Source organism: Spodoptera frugiperda, chromosome 20 (assembly GCF_023101765.2).
Source record: "Spodoptera frugiperda isolate SF20-4 chromosome 20, AGI-APGP_CSIRO_Sfru_2.0, whole genome shotgun sequence".
Lineage (NCBI taxonomy): Eukaryota > Metazoa > Arthropoda > Insecta > Lepidoptera > Noctuidae > Spodoptera > Spodoptera frugiperda.
Genome location: NC_064231.1, coordinates 6,118,025 through 6,142,868, shown reverse-complemented (window position 1 = coordinate 6,142,868; position 24,844 = coordinate 6,118,025). Strand labels below are relative to the sequence as shown.

The following is a 24,844-nucleotide window of genomic DNA, read 5'->3' as shown; positions in this document are numbered from 1 at the left end:
ATTTGTGGATCACACAAAGAGTTCCTCCGTGCGGGAATCGAACCTGCTACACGTTTTGTGTGTTAAGTACTTCCTAGTAAAATAACATGGAATGTGGAATGGCGTCCGATAAATGACACTAACCATATGAACAAAGACATATATAGGTAGGTACGTTTCTATACATAATGTATTCTATTTCAATTCTACAATCATCGAAACATGGCAACTACAAAACAAACTATTTAAAATACGAAAATGTCACACAACAACGTAATTACCATAAAAAGTATGATACAAAAAAAGCAAACAAATCCGTGATTCATGCCGTTAGGTTACCGAATAACAAACACAAAAATCCATTGTGATATATACCTAACCTAATATACAAATGAGTGTACGAAAATTAATGCATTACAAATAAAATATCGTAAGCTGTGTTGCAAGCATACTACACAATTTAAATACATTATAGTTTAGTCAGTTGTAAGAATTGGTCGTCTGTGAGAACTAATGCGAGTTTAAATATTCCAGTTATCATAATGAAACTACTCTCGTCATTAATAACGCTATGTACAATACAATCAGTGATATCGTCGTATTGTTTTTGGAACACGGGGTGTCCGTATAAATATTTTTCTAACAAAACGCCATATAATTCTGTCAGAGGTGATATACGGGATTCTGCTATTAAACTAACCGGTAAGTACCATATTATCATAATTCATATTTTATCGTGACTTTAAAGAATCATTATTATACATTTAGAAATATATAAATCACATAGTTCGAATGAATTACATAAATCACTATAATTACAAGGTTTGTCAATTTAGTTACATTTCCCATAGTTATAATCAGATTATAATTATTAATTAGTATTATAGCCTTGATCTTTAAAATGTCAATTTGTGATAATGATGTTTACTAAAGTAGTAAAACTTGTAGTGATAACAACTAATCGTCTCATTTGTACCTTATAATTAGATTCAATAGTTTTTTCCTAAAATAAAATATACATAATTAAATATGACCTCTACTATTAATTTATAGTTTCTTAGATGATAGAATTAAAGAATTCTAGGTAAACAGTTTCATTTTCTTATATAAGGACTTGTCCGTGACATTATATACTCTTAAAAATTCAGATGCTTTTCGTAGCTCTCAAAGTGATGTATTTATGATCGATTGTTTTGACCACTGTATTTTTTAAACAGTAAAATACTATTTGGAAGCCAACTAATTTGATACTAAAATGTTTTTCATATATTTTTTTAAATTATAAATAAATATCAGGCCTGCCATCTGTTAAAAAGATATTGTTTTTTAAGGCATACTGTAGATATTTAATGATATTAAAAAAACTACTGAACCGAATATCATTAACACATTTACATCAATAGAATTTTAAGATAAAAATAGTATTACAATAGGAAGATACTATACAAATACTTCAGTATACTCGTAAACACCAAAGGTCACTTCTTCTCACGACCCCTGCCGTTGAACAGGACGAAAAACTTTTTCCTGTCATTTTACATCATTCATCATCAGTTTGCCAACTATTTGAGCATGATCGATCAAACTGTGGGGCAACAGAGAAAATCAATCATTCCATTCATCATTTAGCCAGTACACGATTCTATAGGAGGTATGGTATTTTTTAAGAGCATTTACAATCGCTTGGGTCAAATATGATGATGAAAATGCCAAATTTTTTAAATTCTAGGTCAGAAAAACAGTAATGGAATCCAATTTTTTTCGAAATTTTCAGTAACTACTCAAAGTCTAGAAATCATACGATACAATTTGATATGAACTAGTAATGATGGATACGTGTGATTTATCTTTAACCGACTTCAAAAAAGAAAAATGATGGTGGTTCCATTTTTAAAAAGATATACCTATAGGTAATAAATATGTATCACGGACAAGTCCTTACATAGGAATATCAAATCATTTACCTAGAACTATAGAACTTAAAGCAAAAGATCTTGTACTCTTCTGCGTACCGCTGCGAGAAAAGCCTGGATAATATATTATGATGTTACATTACGCCTTAAACGCGAAAAATCTCTGCGATCGACAAAAGTACCTATTAAGACTTCAATTTGGAAATTCAAAGTACTAGCTTAGAGTGTAGATTTATATCCTATTGTTAGCCTGTAATAGGCTCTCGCTCCTTTCAGTTTATTGAGAATAAAGAAAGTCTTTATGTGAAAATGCGTGTAACATGTCTTAGTAAACTAGGGGGTCGAGAAAGTTGGTTACGAAGAATAAATACATTTCTTAAAAGTTAATTTAATGAATTAAATGACAAAACAAATCACTTTGTTAACTCGTTTTCTTATGATAACTATCGTGAGACATACTATCTTAACTAAAAATCACGGTTTTCTCGGGTACATAATGGAGAAAAGCTCTACCAATTGCGACGGCTACGCGGCGTCGCCGCGTCTGCGCACGCTGCTTATGATGAAGAGTCCCTCTGTGACTCGAAACTAGTAGAACTTTTCTCCCTTAATATATGTGAGTAAACCCTGATTTTTAATTAATTTTATTAACTTAAAATATCCTATCAATTTGAAAACATACAATTGTATTATAGTTATAAGTAATCACCCTGCCATCATTCCCGAACTTATTTATTTCTAAGAACCACATTTATGAATATTTCATTACAAGTTATAAATCTTATGACAAAAACAACGAAAAATAATCTTAATGTGCATGCACTTAGTAACATTAATCCAAATTACGCATCATAGGCGAATTTGCATAAGTTAATTACGTGCCAGAGGCAGGATCAAGTTTTTTGAATACCTTACTTTATTTTTGTTTTTGCCTTACAGAGATCAAAAAGTGCATTGACCTTAGTGTTTAGAAGATTAGCATGGCTACTGTGAATAAACTATCATTAGCAACTAGTTGTAAATTTAATAGTCTTGCTAATGGACTATAATGACTTAGTAACAATATTTAAGATGCATTAAACAGACACTATAATTATGAATAACAAATAAAAAATATATTTTATGCAAGGATATTTGGAGTTGGACATAAGACATAATTTGGCCACATATAAGAACATTTCGAGTCAAAATAATATCGTTTCATTGGAGCACTTGACTGGACTATTCATTCATTTTGTCATAAGACTATTTCAGTACCACAATGTATCCGTATGTTTAAAATATTTAATTTACATTGAACATTTCCCCAGGATGTGAACCAGTCAGTATTTGGAGTCTAATAAGACATGGCCAAAGGAACCCGGGCACGGAATTTGGCATACACATGAAAGCTGCTCTAGTAATAAGTGATTACCTCAAGTCAGCCTACGAGAAAGGAGACAGTTCACTCTGCGCTCAAGATATCGAGAATTTACGCAATTGGCCTATCAACAAGGACTTGTTTGATAAACCATTTCAACTTACTAAAGAAGGTTTTCTTGAATCTGAAGGCATTGGAAGAAGACTGAAACAGGCATTCCCAAAATTACTTGAAAACTTAGAAAGTAATGAGTATTTGTTCCGACCCGCGCCTGGACCCTGGATGGCAGAAAGTGTCAATGGTTTTGTTCAAGGAATTTCCAGTAAACCTTTGACCATAGAGTCACCTAGAACTGACTTTGATATTTTGTCCGTAAGTAAAGTATTTATTGTATTACAGGGAAATGAAATAAGACTTCTACCTAAATGTATAGTGTAGAAGTGTTCTCGTACTGACAATATTTTTTACCAAATGCTCTTTCAATTTTTATCATAGATTTATTAGACAATTCTGATTTCCACTATACCTTATAGTCTCATATTTATTCATTGCAGCCTTATGACAACTGTCCCAAGTACTTGAAAGAAGTAAAAACTAATCCAGAAACCTATGCCCCATCGATGAAGTATCAAACTTCTTCAGAGTATCTTGTGGTAAGATTCGGCTTTTCTTTCTTTTTAATATTCTCGTATTAATAATGTAACTTATTGCAATATATCGTTTACTTTCAGTCAAAAGACAGAATCCAACGACGCCTGGGTATCGATTATCCTCTGACACCAACAAATATAACAGCTTTGTACGACTTGTGCCGTTACACTTCTTCGGGAATTACAAACACATTCAGCCCGTGGTGTGCCCTGTTTACGACCGAAGATTTGAAAGTTATGGAGTATGTAGCCGACTTGAGACATTACTACAAAAGTGGTTACGGAACACCCATGAGCGAGCTATTCGGCCAGATTACTTTGACCGACCTACTTAAAAGTTTTCAAGAAGCTAAGAGTGGAAAGGGGAGAAAAATTACGGCTTATATTTCTCATGCTACTATGATGGATATGTTGCACACAGCCCTTAAATTATTCAAAGATGACGCGCCCTTATCTAGTTCAAAGAGGAAGCCCGATAGGAAATGGAGAAGTAGCAAGCTGGCCATATTTTCCGCTAATTTAATGGCTGTCCTTAACAAGTGAGTTTCTTCATTGGTTTATTTACAGTTATTTTCATTGCCCTTTTACATCTACACTTCGCAATGTTCCTGCATTTTCAATATGAATTGTGTTCTAATTATCTGTAGGATTACCTTGAATAGGAAAAATATTGGAAATATTTTTGTGCGGAGAACTAATTAGTTTTATCAATAACCAGCTTTTGCCAGCGGTTTCGCCCGCATTCCCGTGGGATAAAGGAGCCTGTGTTATTCCAGACCATTTTCCACCACTGTTCCAAATTTCATAACATATCTATAGCCTAGATGACGTCCTAAAGAAAATAATAAACTAGTATCTAACATATTTTTTGCCAAAAATAGGTAATTGGTATTATTGTGGAGGTAGGTCTTGTAATAGGTTATAATACAAACCGAATAATCTTTAAAGCAAAAGAAAAAAGAGTTGCCGAGAGATGTTTTCGCGACTGCAGGTCACACTAAAACTTTATACCTAAGTTTTAAGTGACATTAATTTGTTTCCAAGAATACTACGTCCAGCCAAGTTTTAATTAGGGAATGTTTATCATTCTTAATCTACGAGTTTAATTTCTTCTCTCTTATAAATAGCGAAATGAGTTGGAAATTCAACTGACTTAATTAAAATTGATGATAAATAAATACTTATTTGAGATAGAGTTTCGGATCACTATCTTGAGTATGATTTTGCGTAATGTTTAAAGCAATTGAAACGTGAGCGCGTTCGGCACTTTGATTGGCCGGCTCGAATAAACCAACCAATCAGAGCGCCGAACACGTTTTAATTTCGATTACTTTAAACGTAAAGCAAACTCATAGTAAGGGTTCAGTTGCAGCCTTTTAGTTAATTTTAATAAATCAATTTCAACCTTATTTCAGATGTAATAAGGGACCTGATGACTACAATGTGGTATTCTACCTGAACGAAGAACCTTTACAAGCAATATGTAAAGAAGGCGTGTGCACTTGGAAAGAATTCGAAGATAAACTGACGCCGTTTTTGAACACAAATACTGAATTCTGTAACGTGGAACCTTCATCATAGTTATTTATTTAGAAAATGTACTAAAATATTCAAGAGTTGTTAATTTTATTATTATTCTGATTTATTTTATTAAACAAACGATAAATAATCTTTAAGCATGATTTATTTGTATTTTAACCCGTACTTTTCTAGAACAGATATAAACATGACAGCATATTTTCTATTCATTGAGCAGTCTGCTGCTCAATGTCCTTAAGGTAGCACTCTGCTGCTCAAGGTTTATCATGAAATTAAATGACCTTATGGACATGAGACAAAAAATCTATAAATGATCCGATGGAAGAAGATTAATGAACCTATGAACACATTCAATAAGAATGGTATTTGAATTTTCAGTAAGATTACCCTTTTTTAAGGAGGGAAACTCATCAGATGAATTCTACCGCTTTGAGCGAGGCGAGAGGGAGTGACTAAAATCACCCCGTTCCTACTTTTCGAGCCGGAGCCCATGTAAACCTAGGTAGTACGCAGCTCCGGGGTAGGATTACATTGAATAGCAAAAATATTGGTAATTTTAAGTGCAGAGAACTAATAATATAACTATAAATTGTATAATAAAAGAAGGTTGAAGAACCTATGGACCGTTTAATAACTGGTAGAATTTTTTTGGCTATCCACCATAGTTAATTTTATCACGATTTAATAAGAGATTTTTTGAAAGTAATGCACGAACAAAACTGCAAGTACTTGTAGATTTCCACCTACATCCTTTATATTATAGAAGTTGAGTAATTGAGTTACAATATTATACATACCTATTTGTCATAAACAGAATACAGTACAATATTTAAAAAATCGCAATTGACCTACGATTAATAGAAATATCGATCAGAGAATGAAAAGAACTCGGGCCTAGTCAAGTGGAATTTCAAGTTTATTCTAGAGTTATTATTATTTTTTAATTTAAAATACTAGTTTTATTAATAAAATTATACGCTTGATCAGTATAATTTGTATAGTTTTATTTAGTCTGTCAGTTTGTAAATGTTTAATCCATAAAAAAGCTCATAGTACAGGTATACATACAGTACTTATTAATGGTATTATAGATTCCATTTATTTTTGCTCTCACGGGTATATATTGATTCACCTTTACATAGATACATATCGTCACGCCTTTAAGCCCCGAAAGGGTAGGCAGAGGTGCATATTATACACGCAATGCCACTGTGTACACCCACTTTTCACAATTTATGTTGTAAGTCCCATGTACTAAGTGGTGAGCCTATTGCCATATACCGGGCACATTTCCAGACTCCGTGCTACTACTGAGAAATTTTCCAAAAACCGAAATAGGCCCAGTAATACTTCACCTGACCCGGGAATCGAACCCGAGACCCCTTAACCGGCAGTCGCACTTGCAACCACTCGGCCAACGAGGCAGTCTTTACATAGATATATGCAGTTAAGTAAAACTACCATTATGGCTAGCTGAGTGATGTATCGGACTGGGTGAGAAAGCTGAAATTAAAGATAGATAGATAGATCCATATAAACTTTATTGTAAACCAAGCAAATATTATTTTCTTAATAATTTCATAATTTACAAAATATAAGAAGGGTACATTATGCTCATAGTTTCTCAGAAGAGATAAAACATCAACAATTTTTGTAGGTTAATTCTTGTTTTTTTTACGTTTGATGGGTTGACGTTATAAATCAAAGATACTGACTGACTGACATAGTGGTCTATCAATGCACAGCCCAAGCCACTGGACGCATCTGGCTGACATTATCATCGTATGCAGGTGGATGTTATAACGTAGGCATCCACTGAGATTTTGGTCAATGCTACGCCCAATTGGATAAAATAGTGGATGAAATTTTGTCAATTTTAAATTGATCGGGCTAAGACTTACTTAAAGCTACTATGACGTAAGGATTTTGAGAAATTTCATTAATAATAATACTTCTTAACACGAGCGAAGCCGCGGGCAAAAGCTAGTATAATTATACATCAGCGAATTCACGTCATTATGGTAATTATCAGTTTATACTTACTTCCGCTATTTTTTTTTAATAGAATTATATATTTTATTCAGTCTTACTCTGTATTATAAGAACGAAAATCGTCTATATGTGTAGTGCGTATTTCATAAAATAATTTGACTTAATTTTACTTAACTAGTATAAAATTTTCATATTAAACTTCGAATGTTCAGTTTTCTAGTCCGTTCCACAAGACAGTATGAGCTTTCTAATATTCTCAACATTGGTTATGAACTCTTTCATTCAATATGCGGCCTCAACTGACTGCTATTGGAATTCTGGGTGCAAATACAAATACTTTTCAAGTAAAACCCCATATGAAAATATAAGAGGTGATTTAAGGGATTCTTATGTAGAACTGCCAGGTAAGTTTTCTTAAATATAAATAAATAAAGTGCGGTAAGAAAATAACAATTTAAAATATTTTCGTGGTAAAAAGCCTGTTACAGTTTGTTGGGATATAACTGTAAAAAAATATTATGTTATTTAAATTAGTAATTTTAATTATTGTCAGGATGCGAACCGATCAGTATTTGGACAGTTATGAGACATGGAAAAAAGAACCCTGGGGTGAAGTTCTTAAAGCACATGAAGGAGGTAATACCTTATAAAGACCAAATTATTTCCAGTTACGACAGTGGAAACAGCCTGTTATGTGCTCAAGATGTAGATAATTTTCGAGAATGGGAAGTACATAGGAGTTTTATTGAAGAACCGAATATGATCATGTCTGAGGGCTACCAGGAAATGTTGGGTATCGGAAAAAGGTTTAGAGCATCGTTCTCAAAATTGTTGAATAATTTGACCGAAGAAGATTATTTGTTTACCCCAACATTTGGCCCTCGGACTGGAGTTTCGATCGAAGCTTTCGTTGAAGGTTTTGGGAATGAAAACTACGTGATTCAAAAACCAAAATATAACCAAAGTACTGCTAATGTAAGTTGAATACAAACCTATTATTTTTTAGTAGTTTCAAAAATTGACTTTATTTCCTATGAAATACTGTCTTAGGTACAACAAACATGAACAATAATTAAGAACATATAAAAAATCATTACAATTACAGCCTTATGGAGCGTGTGATACATACCTCAAAGCAGTTTTTGATAATCCAGACACATACAATGAAACTCTAGTTTACATGAGGACTGAAGAATATCTCGATGTAAGTAAACTCCACAAAACCGTTGAATTTTTGAACATGTAATAAAATTGTATTTAAAAGATGCTACTTAAAATTATAGATGAAAGCAAGACTTGAAAAGAAATTAGGCTTAAATTTTACATTAACAAACAAGAATATAGTAGCAATGTACGACCTCTGCCGGTATACTTCAGATGGTATCAAGAGAAAAAACAGTCCCTGGTGTGCAATATTTTCCGAACAAGATCTAAAAATACTCGAATATATCGCTGATTTAGAACATTACTATAGAAACGGATACGGAGCATCACAATACAGTAAGATATTTGGAGGAACATTGTTAGCAGATTTGCTGATAAAGCTACAAGAAGCAAAGAATGGGAGGGGTAAAAAAATTGTCGTTTACAACTCGCATTCGACAATGATGGACATGGTAGTGGTTGCCCTCAATCTTTTCAAGGATACGAACCCACTTACTGGAACTCATAGAGATGTAAACAGAAAGTATAGATCCACGTTTGTGTCTACGTTTGGTGTTAACATGATAGCCGTTCTTAACAGGTTAGTAATGAGAACCACCAAAATGTTGTTTGTTGATAATTTTGTTAGAATAGTTCTTGTTATATATATTAATATCAGTTTTAAAATTCAATCAACAGTGTTTTAAAAATACTTCTTGTTTTTTTACATTTTTGTTATCTCATATCTGCATAAAAAACTTCCATCAAATTTTCAAATGACATTTAACTTTTCTTAAATGTTATTTTAATTAACAAAATTTGAAGAAAAAACTTCGATGTTTTCTAAAAACAAGAATTTATTACAGATGCAGAAAATCTGGTGAAAACGTTTACGATCACAAAATCGCATTTTATTGGAACGAAAGACCATTATTAGAAATGTGTGACGGAGGTGTCTGCACATGGCAGCAATTCGAGGACATCTTCCGCCCGTTTTTGAACGTAACCACTGATTTCTGCAGAATAGACACAGAAGTCCAAATAAAAAAATATTGACATTATAAATAAAATGTGTATTATTTACCCTTATGTTTTAAAATTCTGGTATAATTACGTAGTTTACAAAATGGCTGACGTATGAACAGATAGGCAGGTTTTTTAATGAGCTTTGTTGGTGAATATACATATTACAACCTACACATCTAACATTTGACAGTTACTATAATCGATAGATTTAAAGCCGTACTTCTACACTATACTAAATACTAGCGTGGACGCTAGTTTTAGAATGGATTCTATTAATGAAAATTTCAAAATACAAAGACGTATTAAAGTAAATTCTTACTTATTTAGGGAGCATATATCCCGATTAATGCATACACACATACATTACCTCATGCCGGTTTGGCTGTCTCATATAGGGGTATTAATATTAAATACAAAAGTAAATATTTTTCATGTAGTTTTCCTCTTTACAACATTTGTACTCAACCAATTTCTGTCGAGTTTTATATACTTAAGATTGCCATAAAATCACGTCGGCAAAGCCGCGGAAAGCTGGTCATGTTTAAAAAATCTTTTTAGTATTCCATTACACTGAAAACTTGCTTTACGTTTTAAATTTAAAGAGACGGAAGTAATTTGTCATTAGAAGTTACGTATTATTAACGTTTAACTGATTACTAGGCTAGCTGGCATTGACGACAGTCTTTTATGTATGTATATATAATCTATTAATAGGCCATTAATGATTATTTTATTAAAATATAGCAATCTAATATTTAAAACGATAAAATATTTTAAACAAGTATACAGTATTCTATTTTTTTTTTGCCCCAGGCTACTTTGCATCAGCCTAGGATTTTCTCCTCCATCGTGTCGTCATACAATTTCACATATCTACACATAACACAAGGACCCAAAGCAACAATTTGTGGATAACACAAAGATTGCTTCGTACGGGAATCGAACACGCTACCATTTACACGGCAGCGAATTGCCCAGCTACTCCGTCATCCGTGTAGTCGAATATTTAATTATATAAATACTTAATTAGACTGTCAGTCATAGTTTAAATTGAGTTATAATGATTTGCTTAGTATCATTTATTTATCTTTAAGTAGTCAATGTGAAACGTAGTGTGTGTCGACGAGAAAAATATTTTTAATACGTTTTACGAAATGAAGTTTTTAATTATGACCGCTATGTGCTTTTGCGTAAAAACTGTGCTGACTCGAGATTGCTATTGGAACACTGGGTGCAAATACAAATATTTTTCGAGTAAAACTCCGTATGAAATTGTTAGAGGCGATATAAGGGATTCGATCGTAAAACCGGAAGGTAAGTTGGGTTTCATTCGAAGATTGTTCTGACATATTTTGCCACTTTTATTTCTGCGGAATATTTCTCAAAGTGGAGCGTCTTATACAAATTTATTTGTGAGTTTCTCCTGTAAAAGGTTTCTTGTTATGTTTAGATGTTTCTGAATAATATTTGATCTTGGAATAAATAAAAACTACTAAGTATATAAAGAGTTTAGTTTTTGTTCTGCTGTCTAGTTTAATGTCTTTAAAAATGTTTCGTTTTCGATTATAACATCACGCTCGTTATTGACCGAAAGGTTTGACAGAGGTTATCTTACATAGAATCCTTTTACATTTGTTGTGTTTTACTCTCGTGTAATTTATTCGTTTAAATATTTGTGTTCAGTGAATGTATAACTTAATTCCTATTACATTGGGCTTATAATGCAATACCTGAGCTGAAGTTATCAAATTGTAGACGAATTTCTCTGACCATCTTCTTTTACTATATAAAAGACACGTTATGATGATGTAATTAATATTTATTACTACTGTAATTATTTAACAGGATGTGAAACCGTCAGTGTGTGGTCTATAATGCGCCACGGAAAAAGAAACCCTAGTACAAGGTACGCGAAAGACATAAAATATATTTTAAAACACTACAAAGACTATATTGTATCGAGTTATGAAATTGGAAATAGTTCTCTTTGTGCTCAAGATATAGAGAATATTAAAAATTGGAAGATTGAAACTAGTTTGCTTGATGAACCAAATGAAATATCTAACGAAGGATATCGAGAGCTATTTGATATTGGAAGTAGGATAAAAGAAACGTTTCCAGAACTTCTGAGTAAACTTCAAGAAAACGAGTACATATTCACGCCAGGGTTTGGAAGTCGTCTTGAAGCGAGCGCTAAGGCTTTCGTCGAAGGTCTGAACGACCATAAGTTGGTCATCACTAAAGTGTATGGTGATTACACTTTCGTCGCAGTAAGTTAAAGTTAGTAAGTGACAATTTGTGTTTTACAACGAATGCGGAATATTGTGTGTAATCTACCATTTTTGTTTTAGCCTTACTCGACGTGTGGAAAATATCAGGTCGATGTACGAAATAGCCCAGACCTTTATCATGAGGCAGAAGTTTATGAAAAGACTGAGGAGTACTTGAACGTGAGTATTTTACAAATATTTTATATTTACTTAGGAATATATTTACTCACATTATTTTTTATGACTTTGTGATATTGTATTTCTGGTAACTGTTTTTAAACTGATTACAGTGTCAATTTAAATTAAAATTTAAACCCAGAAGTCACTAATGATAAGTGATTTATGTACATGGATTGTACAACAGCCAAGATTTATCTAGAGATGTTTTATTTTCAGATGAGAGAAAGGGTCGCGAACAATTTAGGCTTAAATTTTGTTCCCTCCAGCGACAATATAACAGCAATGTATGACTTGTGCCGGTACACTTGGAACGGGCTTCAGCGTAAACCGAGTCCATGGTGTGCTGTATTCACAGTCGAGGATCTCAAAATTTTGGAGTACGTGGGAGATCTTAGACATTATTATAGAAACAGCTATGGAGCGACCAAATTCAGTTCTGTACTAGGACAGTTACCGATGGCAGATTTGCTAAGAAATTTTCAACTTGCGAAATGTGGAAAGGGAAAGAAAATTGTTTCATATTTTACTCATGCCACTATGATGGATATGTTAATAGTCGTTTTTAATCTTTATAAAGATCCAACTCCGCTTCAGGGATCTTATAGAAACGTGAATAGAAAATACAGATCCACGTTTTTGTCGACGTTCGGGAGCAACCTAATTGCAGTATTAAACAGGTATTTAGTTAATTTTATTTTCGTTTACCAATCGTTAGTGGTACTTATAAACTAATTTGGTAGTGAAGCTTAATAGCTTCTTAAATACCTAATTAAAACTTTGTATAAATGATTAACATAACATCATGCTTTCTAATGCTCAAAAGGAAGAATAGAGTTTTTTTAGATTAGACAGATTAGACATTTTAAATGTGATGACATTGAGTTTTGAGCACAAAATTTTGGAGTACCTAATTAATTAACACATACAATATAATAATGTTGTAAGAAATCACAGATAATTTTAATATTATACCTACACGTGTTGAAGTTTGACCCTCACTTTATCGTGTTATTTTTCTTAACCATTTAACTTTACTTACGCATTAACTCAATACAATTTAGTGTCAATGTACCATATAGGGCACCTGTGTCAATTGCTAGAGGTGTATCTTGCAATTGACATGAGTAATGAATGTAATTACATGCTTCGATAGACCTTACGAGGACGTGTTGTGTATACAACACGGCATTTGTTTTTCTTTTTAAATAAATGTCAATAGCATAACTATTAGATGACTTTGGACTCTAAACGATAGACTTAAGTATACAACCTAGAATTTTACCTTAATTATTATAGGGTAGTCTATTGCCTATATATTTTGTGTTACTGAAACTTTCAAAATAGAAAAGGAATTTGTTTAGTCAATATGTATGTAAATAAGTTAATAAATTTATTTAATGTTATTATTGTTTTTTAGATGCAGGAAAGCACACACCTACGACTTCACTGTATCATTTTATTGGAACGAAAAACCGCTGACTGAAATATGCAACAAAGGAACCTGTTCATGGCAGGAGTTTGAAGACATATTCAAACCGTTTTTGAACGCCACGGTTGACATCTGCGAATTTAAATGGTCAAATATAGATTAAATCAATTATTTATTTTAATTTATCAAAACTTGAGAAGTGTACAAATATGTTTGTCTATTAACTTTTCTTATTCTACATCCTAAATATCTAACGCTAACAGAGAAGATAGAATCTTTGGAGAAAGGACAATAGTTAAAACAAAACTTTTGCTTTTGTTTCTAATTCTAACTTAAACTTTAGTAGGTATAGGTAACTAGTACAACAAAACGCTTATCAGCTTAGCTTACAATGAGGGACTCTGTTCGAGTTTGTAACAAATAAGAACCCCAAATGAATGCGAGTGGAAACCTTAAAACAATTTGCAAATTAATTTGTTGGGATTAGGTCGGACCCCATTGTATCATCAACGCTGCTACATAATGGCTACTTATAAATAAAACCTGCTTTTTCATATATTTAGGTCTTTATTATATAGATAGACAGAAAATTCTTAGAAAAATCGTGTACCTTTTACTTCGTTAATTATTACTTAATTATTCTTAGAAAATTTAAGCCTGTCTTCTACGTCTCCAGGTTCATTTTACTACAAATATCATTAATATTAGTCGCATTTTCAACTACTCGATCATTGAGACATTAATAATGTATTAGATTAAGTCTGTTCAAAGTTAAATACTATGCAGGATTTTAATGTTGCTAAATAAGTGATCCAAGAACTGCATGTCCTATTACTGAGAATTTGCTTCATCACATAATCGTAATAACTCAAGTTTGTTTAAACACTTAGCGCGGGTTCGCCTAACGAATTCCGAGAACGTGGGGTTGAATATCGTCTCAGTGGATTGGGATGTCGGCAAGAGCCTCATTCATACTCGTATACTACACATACCGAAACGCGATTACTAATCCAAAATGAGTACTATCCACTCACAAATAAAGCACAATTTCGTTCATCGTAAAAATAGAATACAGTACACCGTTCTAAATTTCCGCAAATTAATTTGCCTAACATATTTAAAAGTTTAGGAAGAGTATGAATTTACAAATGGCATGTCTTTTTTTGACTTTGCGATATATTTTCCCAGTTTAATTGCCTTGGTTCGTTTTAGAGCCCTTTATTTGATTCGGAGAGAGATTACGTGATGGAAATTACTTCCTTTCATTAAAATTTTACTTATCTATACGAGTTTAGATGTCTCGTAAACTTTAGTCGTAAAATTCAGTTTGTATTATAACTAAATTCTGACCCTGAGAGACTTGATTGTAAATGTTCCAATAAAATTAAATGTCTGATGTAGGTGATAGTTAGCTTTTAGGCAGATAGAAGAAGACTATGTGTGTCCTGTATGATATGTTGTTGCGTTGCGTAAGTTGTCCAATCCTGTGTACAGTGTAATGTAACTATGATGAAATATCAATAAATGACCTGATTGATGATTCTAACATACTTCTTACAGGTAATTTTATGAAAAAATACATTAAACATAATATACTTTTAATGCTATGTTCATAAAGTTCTACACTTTTATAAGACTACATACTAATGCAAGTTCTTTTGTATATGCATAAGTTAGCATGTCATACAGTAGGTAAATCTTGAGTTGCTTTTATTTTCGCCAGAGCCAAGAGGTTAAACGTTCTTGTTATGTCACTCTTGTCGTGTAAAATTCCGCAGAATGCTGAAGATGACAGTGCATGCAGTAAATTGTAGCATTCTGTTATCTTGGCATTCGGGAGTGCCACGCTTATTTTACCAGACTTCAGCATTTAAATTTGTTGTAATGGTTTAACAGAATGCTGAGTAAATGATGAGTAAGGTATGATTATAAACTTAACACGCACCTAAAATATGTTTGGCTTGCCCATAAATTATTGTTCTATATATTATATTACTATTAATATTAAACATTATTCTCGAATTCAAGGAAACGGTTTCATCTTCATCAAAATTCCAAATATATTTTATACAAAACTAGTTCGTAAATTCCCATTCTTTTTTATATTTCAGCTAAAAATTTTGTCACGGTCCTTTGGGTACAAATCTTTTGCTATGGGAGGAAATCTGATAATAATAAATGACGGATCTAAATGAAACATTGGTTTAAAGGAAATCTCATCTATTTGTTTTTGTGAAACAATGTTTATTTTATACATTTTAGATACTTGACACTTTTAAAGTACTAATAGCACTCGTCATCAAACGTTTATTAACTTTTACGAAGCTCTTTTTGTTAAAGTATGCGATTCAAAAGTTTATTTTCAAATGCTTATATGTATTTCAGTTAGAATAACATGTTATGTAACGTCATGGATGTCATTAGTTTTTATTTTGGTGACTATAATTATGAGCAGTTAATTAATGGCTAATATTAATATTTGTTAAATTTCACATAAAGCTGTTACTAGCATATCAATGACCAAGAATAAAATTGGCATTATCAGATAGAATACTATAATGCGTAGCAATAAATCGTACGTATGTCAATTTTATATACCTACGTAATACGTGTATTTGTATAAGGCAATAATTTCAAAAGACAATTAGCTAAAGTTACAGAGGATGGTAGTACACCTAATCAATTAGTATGTCTAATTAACTAGCCAGACTCAATGAGCTAGGTATTTACCTATGTAGGTATAGATAATCTCCGTACACCGTATTGTATAGAACTGCAAAACTGCAAATTTTTGTTTGCTGTTCTTCCCCTTTTCCAATGCCATTACGCTGTTCTGTTGTCGTAGTAAAACCAAAAGTCTGGAATCGGATGTAACCAAGGACGTTACACTTGTCTTGTATCTTTTGAGGCAGCCATTGCGCGTAACATGTTGGCATGTTGCCCGAAATGGTAAAAAACTTTCTGCAAACTCCAACCATTATCAAAAGAAAGTGAATAACATGTTGCTTAAAGAAACATTGCGCTTGTTTGCTTCCAGGGATGTAAGCAGGGGTGTATTTGTGCATGTACTTTTCAACTAGGTATATATTGAGCATGCTAGAGGCCTCAGTATTGTATTACTACCACAATTTATGACACTTCTGTATGAGAAGAGGCCTTTGCCCAGTACTGGACATTTAGACTCTATAGTATCTCTAAAATATTATCAATATCTGTAGTAAAAGCTTTAATAATTGTAAATGCCCAAATTCCCAATCTTCCTAATCCACGATTCCCCAACACCCCTTAAATTCCTTACCCCCTAGTCAGCAACACACTTGTAACGCCTCTGGTGTTTCAGGTGTCTATGGGCGGTGGCGATTGCTTATCACCAGGTGAGCCGTCGTATTATACTACAAATAAGCTATAGATAAACAATCACATAGAAATAACCTCGCAGTCTCTTTAAAGGATAGTAGTGAATGTCAAAACTGTAAATGTCACCTAGATTCGATCTCATTTCACAAATGATTGCCACATTCACTAGAAGAGCTATTTCCATAAGATTAGATGTAAAGGTTACTGGTTCTGGTGACCTTAAACATTATTATTTGTATTCGGCACATGTGTAAATAGTCGAGCAAGGTCGCATTAATTACATAAATACCAAAGTTCTAAAAAAATATTGTCTTTTGCTTGGTAACTTATCTACAAACTTTTTATCTATTTTCTGGGTATAATTGAATGATTTAGATTTCAGCCATGATCGTTCCACTGCAGGGCAAAGGCTTCCCTATCCTCCTTCCATTCCTCTCTGTTTAAAGGCAAAAGTGGAAACTCATTTTTGCTAGAAATGTGTCCACATGATAATTATGATAACGACAAAAATAATATAAATGTTCTTATGACACCATTGTCAAATAGAAGGCATTCAGATATTTAGGTACATATTGATAATTTTATTTCAATTATTCCAATTTATTACGCACTTAAATAGATAAGTATATGCATATTGGCGACCTTCACTTGATCTAAGTTTTTGTCAAGTCGTTTTTTATCTAATTTCCTATGCAGTCGCCAAGAACGGCCAATGACACGAGATCGAAAAAACTTGTTTATGCATTTTGCTCGTTTGTTTTTTGCCAAATAGATTTAGGTAAGTGTATTCCGAACAGTTTAAAGCCTCGGTTTTTTTAAAGCTCTTTAAAATAAATCCGGTATGGCAACATTAGGTAATAAAAAGGATATATACTCGAAGAGTTCATAAAATTGAGTTATCTTAAAGATTTTCAGGGTTCCGCTTTGCAAAGGTAAAAATTATTTACGGCGTAGAGTGCGATTCAATTTTCTTTTTACGCGGGATAACAGTAACTTATTCTGAAATCGATAGTGAATGAAGGAAAGTACTTAAAGGGATGAAGCAATTTCACACGCAGGAAAAAAGTATTACAGAGTATGAGTAGGGACCACATAATACATGAGTATAATATGACTGACTCAATTAAAAATAAATGCAAAGAATCTATACGTTCATACTAGGAACTGGTTTCTTTTGAAACCGCAGTACTAATACCTAAATAATTATACATAATAATATGTACCTAATGAGACTACTCCAGAGAATGTTAAATGAAATATGTTGTAAATATTGTACCAGGAAATAATTTTATTCAGAAAATATTTTTGCTTTCAAATAAAACTATAGTATGGGTACTGAAAAATGCATCGTGTTATAACAAGGGCATGCAAAGTACTCGTAAACAATATAATTATGGACAATAATTGTGTCTTCGCAACATTTGAATAAAATGTTTACTCACTACATAATTTGCTTCTTGTTTTTTTTTTTTTAAATGTATAAAGGGGATTTATTAGCGGTCTCACTGATTGATTAGTTGCCATTACAACTCACTGGCACTGGGTTTCAACATCGATTAACAAATTAAAGGATTTTATTTATTGACTTTAAAGGACATGGCTAAACCAAAGTATGGACGTCGTAACCCGTACAAATAAATATTGAATAAATATGGTACCTAGCAATAAATAAAGCCGCATAATTAAAGATTGATATTTTGTAGTTAAGAAGGTCCAGAAACTTGGCATATCTGCGCAATCCTGAAAATAAAGTAGCGCTCCTACGTCAAACAACGTTACAAAAACTTCAAAATATAACATTGCTCTGAACTTTTCCAAGGCGTTTTGAGGTACCTAAGCCGAAAGTTATTTATATATGAGGTAGATAGGTAAACAGTTCTGCTTATACTAGATAATGAACACAAAGTAACCAAGGACAGACACAAAATATATAGTAAGATTGTGCAATCTTATACAAAATCTATATTTTGTGTCGATCAAAACATTTACAATTATTTGGTTTCAGAAAAAAGTCATTATATTACCGTTATTAAAAATTGATGTTCGTTTAATTATTTCGAATTGATTTTCGGGGAAACTAATGTCCTAATAATAGCTTGCAGTACTTACTTCCGTGTTGTCATGTCAAACCACAACAGAAAAAAATCAATTATGAAACTTATTTTTGTTAATTTTTGTTCACCAAGTTATAAGAATTAGTTAAACACAAAATAATTCATAAGTGAATATTTAAATGATACGGGTTAGCGTGAAATTCGTATTCTTGTTATTATGCCTGGGTCAGTCATTTAGCCATCTCCTTTGTCATTTGGTAACAGTACCTAAATCTGTTTTTAAATATAAAGTAAATCACATAATTTTTAACTGATATAGTTTCGTTGTCTAATTCATCAATTAAATTGAATCTAACGAGTATAAATCATGTGAAATTCCGTGGGAATCTTTAAATTACTCAGCAACTATATAATTGTTCGAAAACCTGAACCTTTACTGTGATATCCAAACGTGGAAATTACGGAAACCTTACATAGCCGACTTAAAAAAATAGAGGTTCTCAGTTTGACCTGTAAGTATGTATGTTTTGCGCAATTATCTCGCATTTGGCGGAACCGATTTTGATGTAGTTTTCAGGATAGTATTTTTTAGAATTAGGAGGTTTTAGGTACCTCATAACTTACAAAAATTGAGGTTCGCATTTTAACTTTTGAAGGCAATTCCCTTTCTTTAATACAAAATTATTATGTACAGAGAGTCATGTTGATGACACTGATGAGACTTCTATCAGAAAAAAATTGTGAATGTAAGGAACCCCCAATAATGTAGTGTTAATTGAAGTGGTTAGCGCCCTGCCCCTCACAGAAGGATCTTCCATATACACTTGAGAGGTTCTTGAGACAGCAATGTCAGCAAAACCTTGATTTTGGTTCTAGTAACTTCATTACTTCAACTGTTTGAAATATTTACCTATGAAAAGTGCAATATCCTTCTACAATAATTAAAAAAATTATATTATTATTATCATATTGTGGTTAGAATGAACCCCCATTTCGTATATGTATTGGTAAACTATCAAATTGTAGGTATCTAATAAATCTAAAACTTAATAACAAACATTTCAGATGAAAAACACTGTTATTTTTATAATATCCTAGAACTGTTTTGTACACGAATTTCCTGGGAAATCTTAATTAGTATTCATATTTTTCTCGCTAGGTAGGTACCTAGTTCGCAAAAAACATATGCATTAAGGAATTTAAAACATGAATCAGTAATGAATGACTATACGTGGTCAGTATCATTTATCACAAAACGGATCTAATAATCAGGTATACCTATTACCTATAGCTATAACAAAACATCCAAACATATCCAAGTATATCTAAAATGTATACACAAGAGTACTATACGGATACTATACTCGTTATACGTAGGTAGTACATTGTCTGACCACGGCAATCGTAGCTTCGACCAAAGACCGATAGATCTAATCCGTTACTTAGTCACGAGCTCTTGATTCTTAATCCATCTAAGTATCGTAGGAAAATAAAGGAAGTGGAGCCATCTATCTTTGAAGAACGGAAATCCCGCGTACAATCTATGCATCAACCAGTAATTGTTTCCACTTTAAAAGACATTTATTTTAAGTGAATTTTCTCTCGTTCCTCACAGGAAATCGGATTTATTTGTTCGTGTGGGTGACGTGTTACGTGTTCGTTTTTTGTTTTCAACGTTTTATAATTAACTACTAGATATGGCGGTGGGATTGTGATTTTATTTTGCCTTGTGTTCTGTATCGTGTGGTGTTGTCAGTGCAAATACGGAGCAAGGCATTTCTGATTAGATTCTGATGTTGGGAAATGTAGTAAAAGGATTTTATTGGCCTTTCGAATATTTCTCAGACTTATCGATAAGCTCATCATTATGTCAGTACATGGAACTCATGATCATTTGGATAGTTGGTGTCTCATCGTTTATAAATGCGTATTTCTGCCTACATACCCCTTCTGGGATTAAATATTAAGTTAAGTAACATCATGTCAATTTAAATACCTAACTTAATCATTTACCTTCGCACCTTTTTACAAGCATTGTATACTTTTCCTTATGCTTAACCAAACCCATTAATTTTGTTTAAGTTTCTTCACCCTAAACAAAAAATCCAAACATCATTATAACTTTAATAACCCATTGGATAGTTGTGGCGTTTAGGCGTGACGATATATACGTATAAATGACGTCAAAGACCGCTTTATCTTAAGATTTGGACGGTGTCCAAACCCGAGGCACGTGATAGAGCAGGGCATACAAAGATGGACACATCGGCAAAATGTCACGTCTCCCGCAACCTTGGGGCGTAAGACTATTGTTTAGGAAACCATACTGTATATTTTGGTTTCATTTATTGCTATACAGACTAAATCAATAATCATAATTTAATCATTAATCTAGTAATTGCAAGATCAATTTTAACCAGTTCCTTATAAAAGAATTTCTTTAAGGACACTAAACAAGTATGTTTTCTAACTTATACATTAGTGTATATATCTTATAAGCAATTTTGTACAAGATGCGGTCAATATATAAGTCGTTATATAAAAAACAGAATCGCAGAACGATTGTAATGGTAATAGGGTAGAAAGAACTTTTATAAGAACTTCGTGTATAATTCGCGTGGTGAAGATAGGGGCTATAAATTGCTTGGTACGTGTTTATCTGTATGTATACTATACAGACTTGTGACGTCATTCCTGCTCGCCCATGCTTATCAATAGCGGCTTAAAGTTTCAATGTAACTGCCGTTGGTTATTGGCATATGTGGCAATGTTCCAACCTCTATGGAGAATTTTCCAACACATAACCCATATCAAGCGTGATGTGGAATCGAAACTTTACGGTCAGAACAAATACTTTGAATGCAGCTTAGTAAGGAAAAAATACGAAATGCTTAAAAATTTCGCAAATCGTCACGTTGGTGAACAAAGCATGTAACTTGAAATGATGATTTTTACTTTAAGTTTGCTTTCACGCTCGTTGTAGGTAAGTATAAAGTATACATATTCTATGTTGAGTATAAAATATAGATACAAGTATAAAATATAGTACAACATCTGCAAGCGGCATTTTATCCCGAGTCTTTCAGCCGTTTTGACGTGATTGAGTAACAAACATACACACAAACTTACAAACTTTCGCATTTATAATATTACTAAGATTGTATATTTTTTATACCTACGCAATGAGTTGAATGTTTAGAAGTTTTTAATTAACTTCATTTAACTAAGAAACAATTACATTTGACAAATCGAAGCAAAAACTAAAGGCTACTTCTACGTAGTATAAACTACTATTTATAAGAAATATAAATTGAACATTTTGAAAGAAAAACCATAAGTTGCAAGTTCAAGGAACTGATAAAACCTTGTTCAAAGGCGATTGCTTCAATAGATACCTATTTATTTAAGTGGTATTAAATTTCAAAATAGACTTTTATTATAGTTAAGTCGTAAAATTTTAATAGATACCTATGACAATTTCATATTTATTTTTGGGAATCTATCTAGGTATCAAACCTGAGATTTAAAATATATTTAACGGAAAAACAAACTAATAAATGACTAAAAATTTATTCGTGGGATTTTCGTTATAACCTATAAAAATCAAGTTCTAGTTTCTGCAGAAACGATAAAAAAATTCTCGCATCATTTTGACTTCCTTAAGAGTTGGTCATAAAAAGCTCTTATATATGTTGCTACAATAGTCACATCATTACAACTGATAAATCGCACTCATATTTCAAAATATCCCGAAGAACTCACACAAGACTTGTTCAACATATTTCGCTAAAGATTACATAAAATAAATCAGATAAGCGGCTGAATGCAGCCATTTTCTTTGAACTCCCGAAGCAAAATGAAAGCAATATGTTACCAAGTATAAAGTTAAGGATATTGGCTTTACAATGATTGAATAAAAAGTTATATCGCACTCGATGTCAGACAGAAACAAATCCTTTAAGGTTCCGCTGCGGGCTTCCTTCGAACCTCGACATTTATTATATTACTGAAAATCGTAAAAATATCACGACAAATTACGTTACGACTTACAATAGAACGAAATCATATCGGATTCAACATTAAGAGTGTATGTCATTGTATAAAAAATATCGACGTTTCGGCAGCCCCTTTCATGCATATGAAACACATAGATTACCATGATTATAGGAAGAAAATTTGAGTGGGTGAACCTTTCTCGGTCACATTCAAACCATAATCCACTGCTTTTGGATAAGAATCTTTTTTGTAAATGTAATAAATTTTAATGAAAGTATCTTCCGTTAAATATGTACCAAGTACTTAAAAGCCCGTAAACAAATAGGTATAGGTACTAGGTAACTTTACATTATAATTTTATTATAACTTTCGTGAGACATACTAAATTAATTATTATGTTAAATGTATGTGTAATCGAGTTCCTCGTCAAACAATTACATGAATAAGCCGATAACATAATAATTAACTTTACATTAGATGAAAAATAACAGGATATGTAACAAACAATCGTAATTATTAATTCCCGAATCATTTGTTCCATCAAACATTTCATCCACCGTTTACACAAAGATATCAGGAATTAGAGTACTATTCATCTATTATCCTGGATTTCAACCTTTATATAGGTCAGTGACCGAATATTGGAATCGTTGATTTATCAAATTGTACCCACATTCACAGATAACAGAGCAAACGTTTATTAAGAGTAGGAATATTCTCCAATAGATATATTGATACAATCAAATAATCATGCAAAATATACGTAGAAATTGAACAGAAATATTCAACGTATTCATAAATAAAATGAGCGGTATTTACTCTGCCAATATACAAATTAGAAGCAATTTATTCTGATTCTTTTTGTGATTATAGAGCAATGGCTGCTCTTCGATAGACAGGGTCATTGAACTGTTGTCTACCGCAAATATGTACATACTTTTTAAGTCTGTAATAATCCGCGTATTTAATTCTAAGTCTAATCATTGACGGCTTAAATACGAACTTCATTGTCATATTAAGAAATCAAAATTGAATAATTTACGTACCTACAAAAAATAAGAATAAGCTTCAAGTCTTTCGTGTTTGTATTCAAATACGATCTTGCAGAATGTATGGGAGACACGTGACTCAATGAAATTCGCGTTTAGATTTAGTACATGTGGTACCTGCACAGTCATATATGAACATACCTACATAGTATTAAGGTTTATGCAGTAGCGTAAGCAACAATGATATATGGGGTGCAACGGTTCCCAAACTGCAGGTAAAGCTATTTAGCTACAGGATATTTAGATTCGATCCAGTTGTGTTAATTTAAACTAACGTAGGTGCGCAGATGCTGTATATCTATATTACCAACTAGAATAGCAATTACTGTTTCAATACTCAATTCTCAGAATTAATTATATCTTCAAACAATATTTCATATTGAAATTAAAAAAGTCTTCTGTAATTTGATACGCAAAAAATAACAGTTCTGAGAATCTGTCGAAGTATTGATTTGCATAGTTTGTTAATGTCTATTTTGAAATAGATCAAATTAATACTCAAATAAATAGGTTACGTATTAGTGCGAAAGCTCACTGCATATTCGGTTCGAAATGAGTAACATTTGAATATTCAACATAAAGCATACATTCCCCTAACACATTAGGTCATTACCATTGGGTATCGGTAACAAACGAACCGAAAGATGCATGAGCTTTGGATAAAATCTACATTTACATGAAGAATTACTTAGCAAAACATGGACTCATATTTTTTGTTTGTCATGGACGATAATATTTTATCATATTCAACAATCACGGATGAGCAAAAAATATACACGAAAAAATCACGCGTCACTTTATTGTTATCACCTTTACAAGTTACAAACGACTGAATATAAAGTTCGCCCAACTTTATGGAAAGAATCCGGGGTGTCGCGCGAAATGAGATAAAAAGAATAATGCCGGA

General features: G+C 32.4%; 3 protein-coding genes across 3 annotated transcripts; all 3 read left to right on the top strand.

The window, feature by feature from the left end:
* Positions 1-439: 439 nt before the first annotated feature.
* LOC118261984 (multiple inositol polyphosphate phosphatase 1) lies at positions 440-5,578 on the top strand. The gene is made up of 5 exons (XM_035573064.2): positions 440-681; positions 3,203-3,624; positions 3,807-3,905; positions 3,984-4,441; positions 5,318-5,578. Exons 1-5 carry the CDS (start codon positions 522-524, stop codon positions 5,481-5,483), a joined length of 1,305 nt encoding a protein of 434 aa, XP_035428957.1. The 5' UTR covers positions 440-521; the 3' UTR covers positions 5,484-5,578.
* A 1,939-nt stretch (positions 5,579-7,517) lies between these two features.
* On the top strand, positions 7,518-9,646 carry LOC118262074 (multiple inositol polyphosphate phosphatase 1-like). Its single transcript, XM_035573185.2, has 5 exons — positions 7,518-7,837; positions 7,987-8,408; positions 8,539-8,637; positions 8,717-9,177; positions 9,443-9,646. Exons 1-5 carry the CDS (start codon positions 7,672-7,674, stop codon positions 9,630-9,632), a joined length of 1,338 nt encoding a protein of 445 aa, XP_035429078.2. The 5' UTR covers positions 7,518-7,671; the 3' UTR covers positions 9,633-9,646.
* Positions 9,647-10,519: 873 nt separating this feature from the next.
* On the top strand, positions 10,520-14,039 carry LOC118262115 (multiple inositol polyphosphate phosphatase 1-like). The gene is made up of 5 exons (XM_035573256.2): positions 10,520-10,916; positions 11,448-11,872; positions 11,954-12,052; positions 12,269-12,729; positions 13,470-14,039. Exons 1-5 carry the CDS (start codon positions 10,757-10,759, stop codon positions 13,642-13,644), a joined length of 1,320 nt encoding a protein of 439 aa, XP_035429149.2. The 5' UTR covers positions 10,520-10,756; the 3' UTR covers positions 13,645-14,039.
* The last annotated feature ends 10,805 nt before the right edge of the window (positions 14,040-24,844 follow it).

Coding starts and splice junctions, on each gene's coding strand:
- LOC118262115 (XM_035573256.2), top strand. CDS start 10,757: ATGAAGTTTTTAATTATGACCGCTATGTGCTTTTGCGTAAAAACTGTG. Junction 10,917..11,447: donor TTCGATCGTAAAACCGGAAG/GTAAGTTGGGTT, acceptor ATTATTTAACAG/GATGTGAAACCGTCAGTGTG. Junction 11,873..11,953: donor GTGATTACACTTTCGTCGCA/GTAAGTTAAAGT, acceptor TTTTTGTTTTAG/CCTTACTCGACGTGTGGAAA.
- LOC118262074 (XM_035573185.2), top strand. CDS start 7,672: ATGAGCTTTCTAATATTCTCAACATTGGTTATGAACTCTTTCATTCAA. Junction 8,409..8,538: donor ATAACCAAAGTACTGCTAAT/GTAAGTTGAATA, acceptor TTACAATTACAG/CCTTATGGAGCGTGTGATAC. Junction 8,638..8,716: donor GGACTGAAGAATATCTCGAT/GTAAGTAAACTC, acceptor TTAAAATTATAG/ATGAAAGCAAGACTTGAAAA.
- LOC118261984 (XM_035573064.2), top strand. CDS start 522: ATGAAACTACTCTCGTCATTAATAACGCTATGTACAATACAATCAGTG. Junction 682..3,202: donor TTCTGCTATTAAACTAACCG/GTAAGTACCATA, acceptor ACATTTCCCCAG/GATGTGAACCAGTCAGTATT. Junction 3,625..3,806: donor CTGACTTTGATATTTTGTCC/GTAAGTAAAGTA, acceptor TATTCATTGCAG/CCTTATGACAACTGTCCCAA.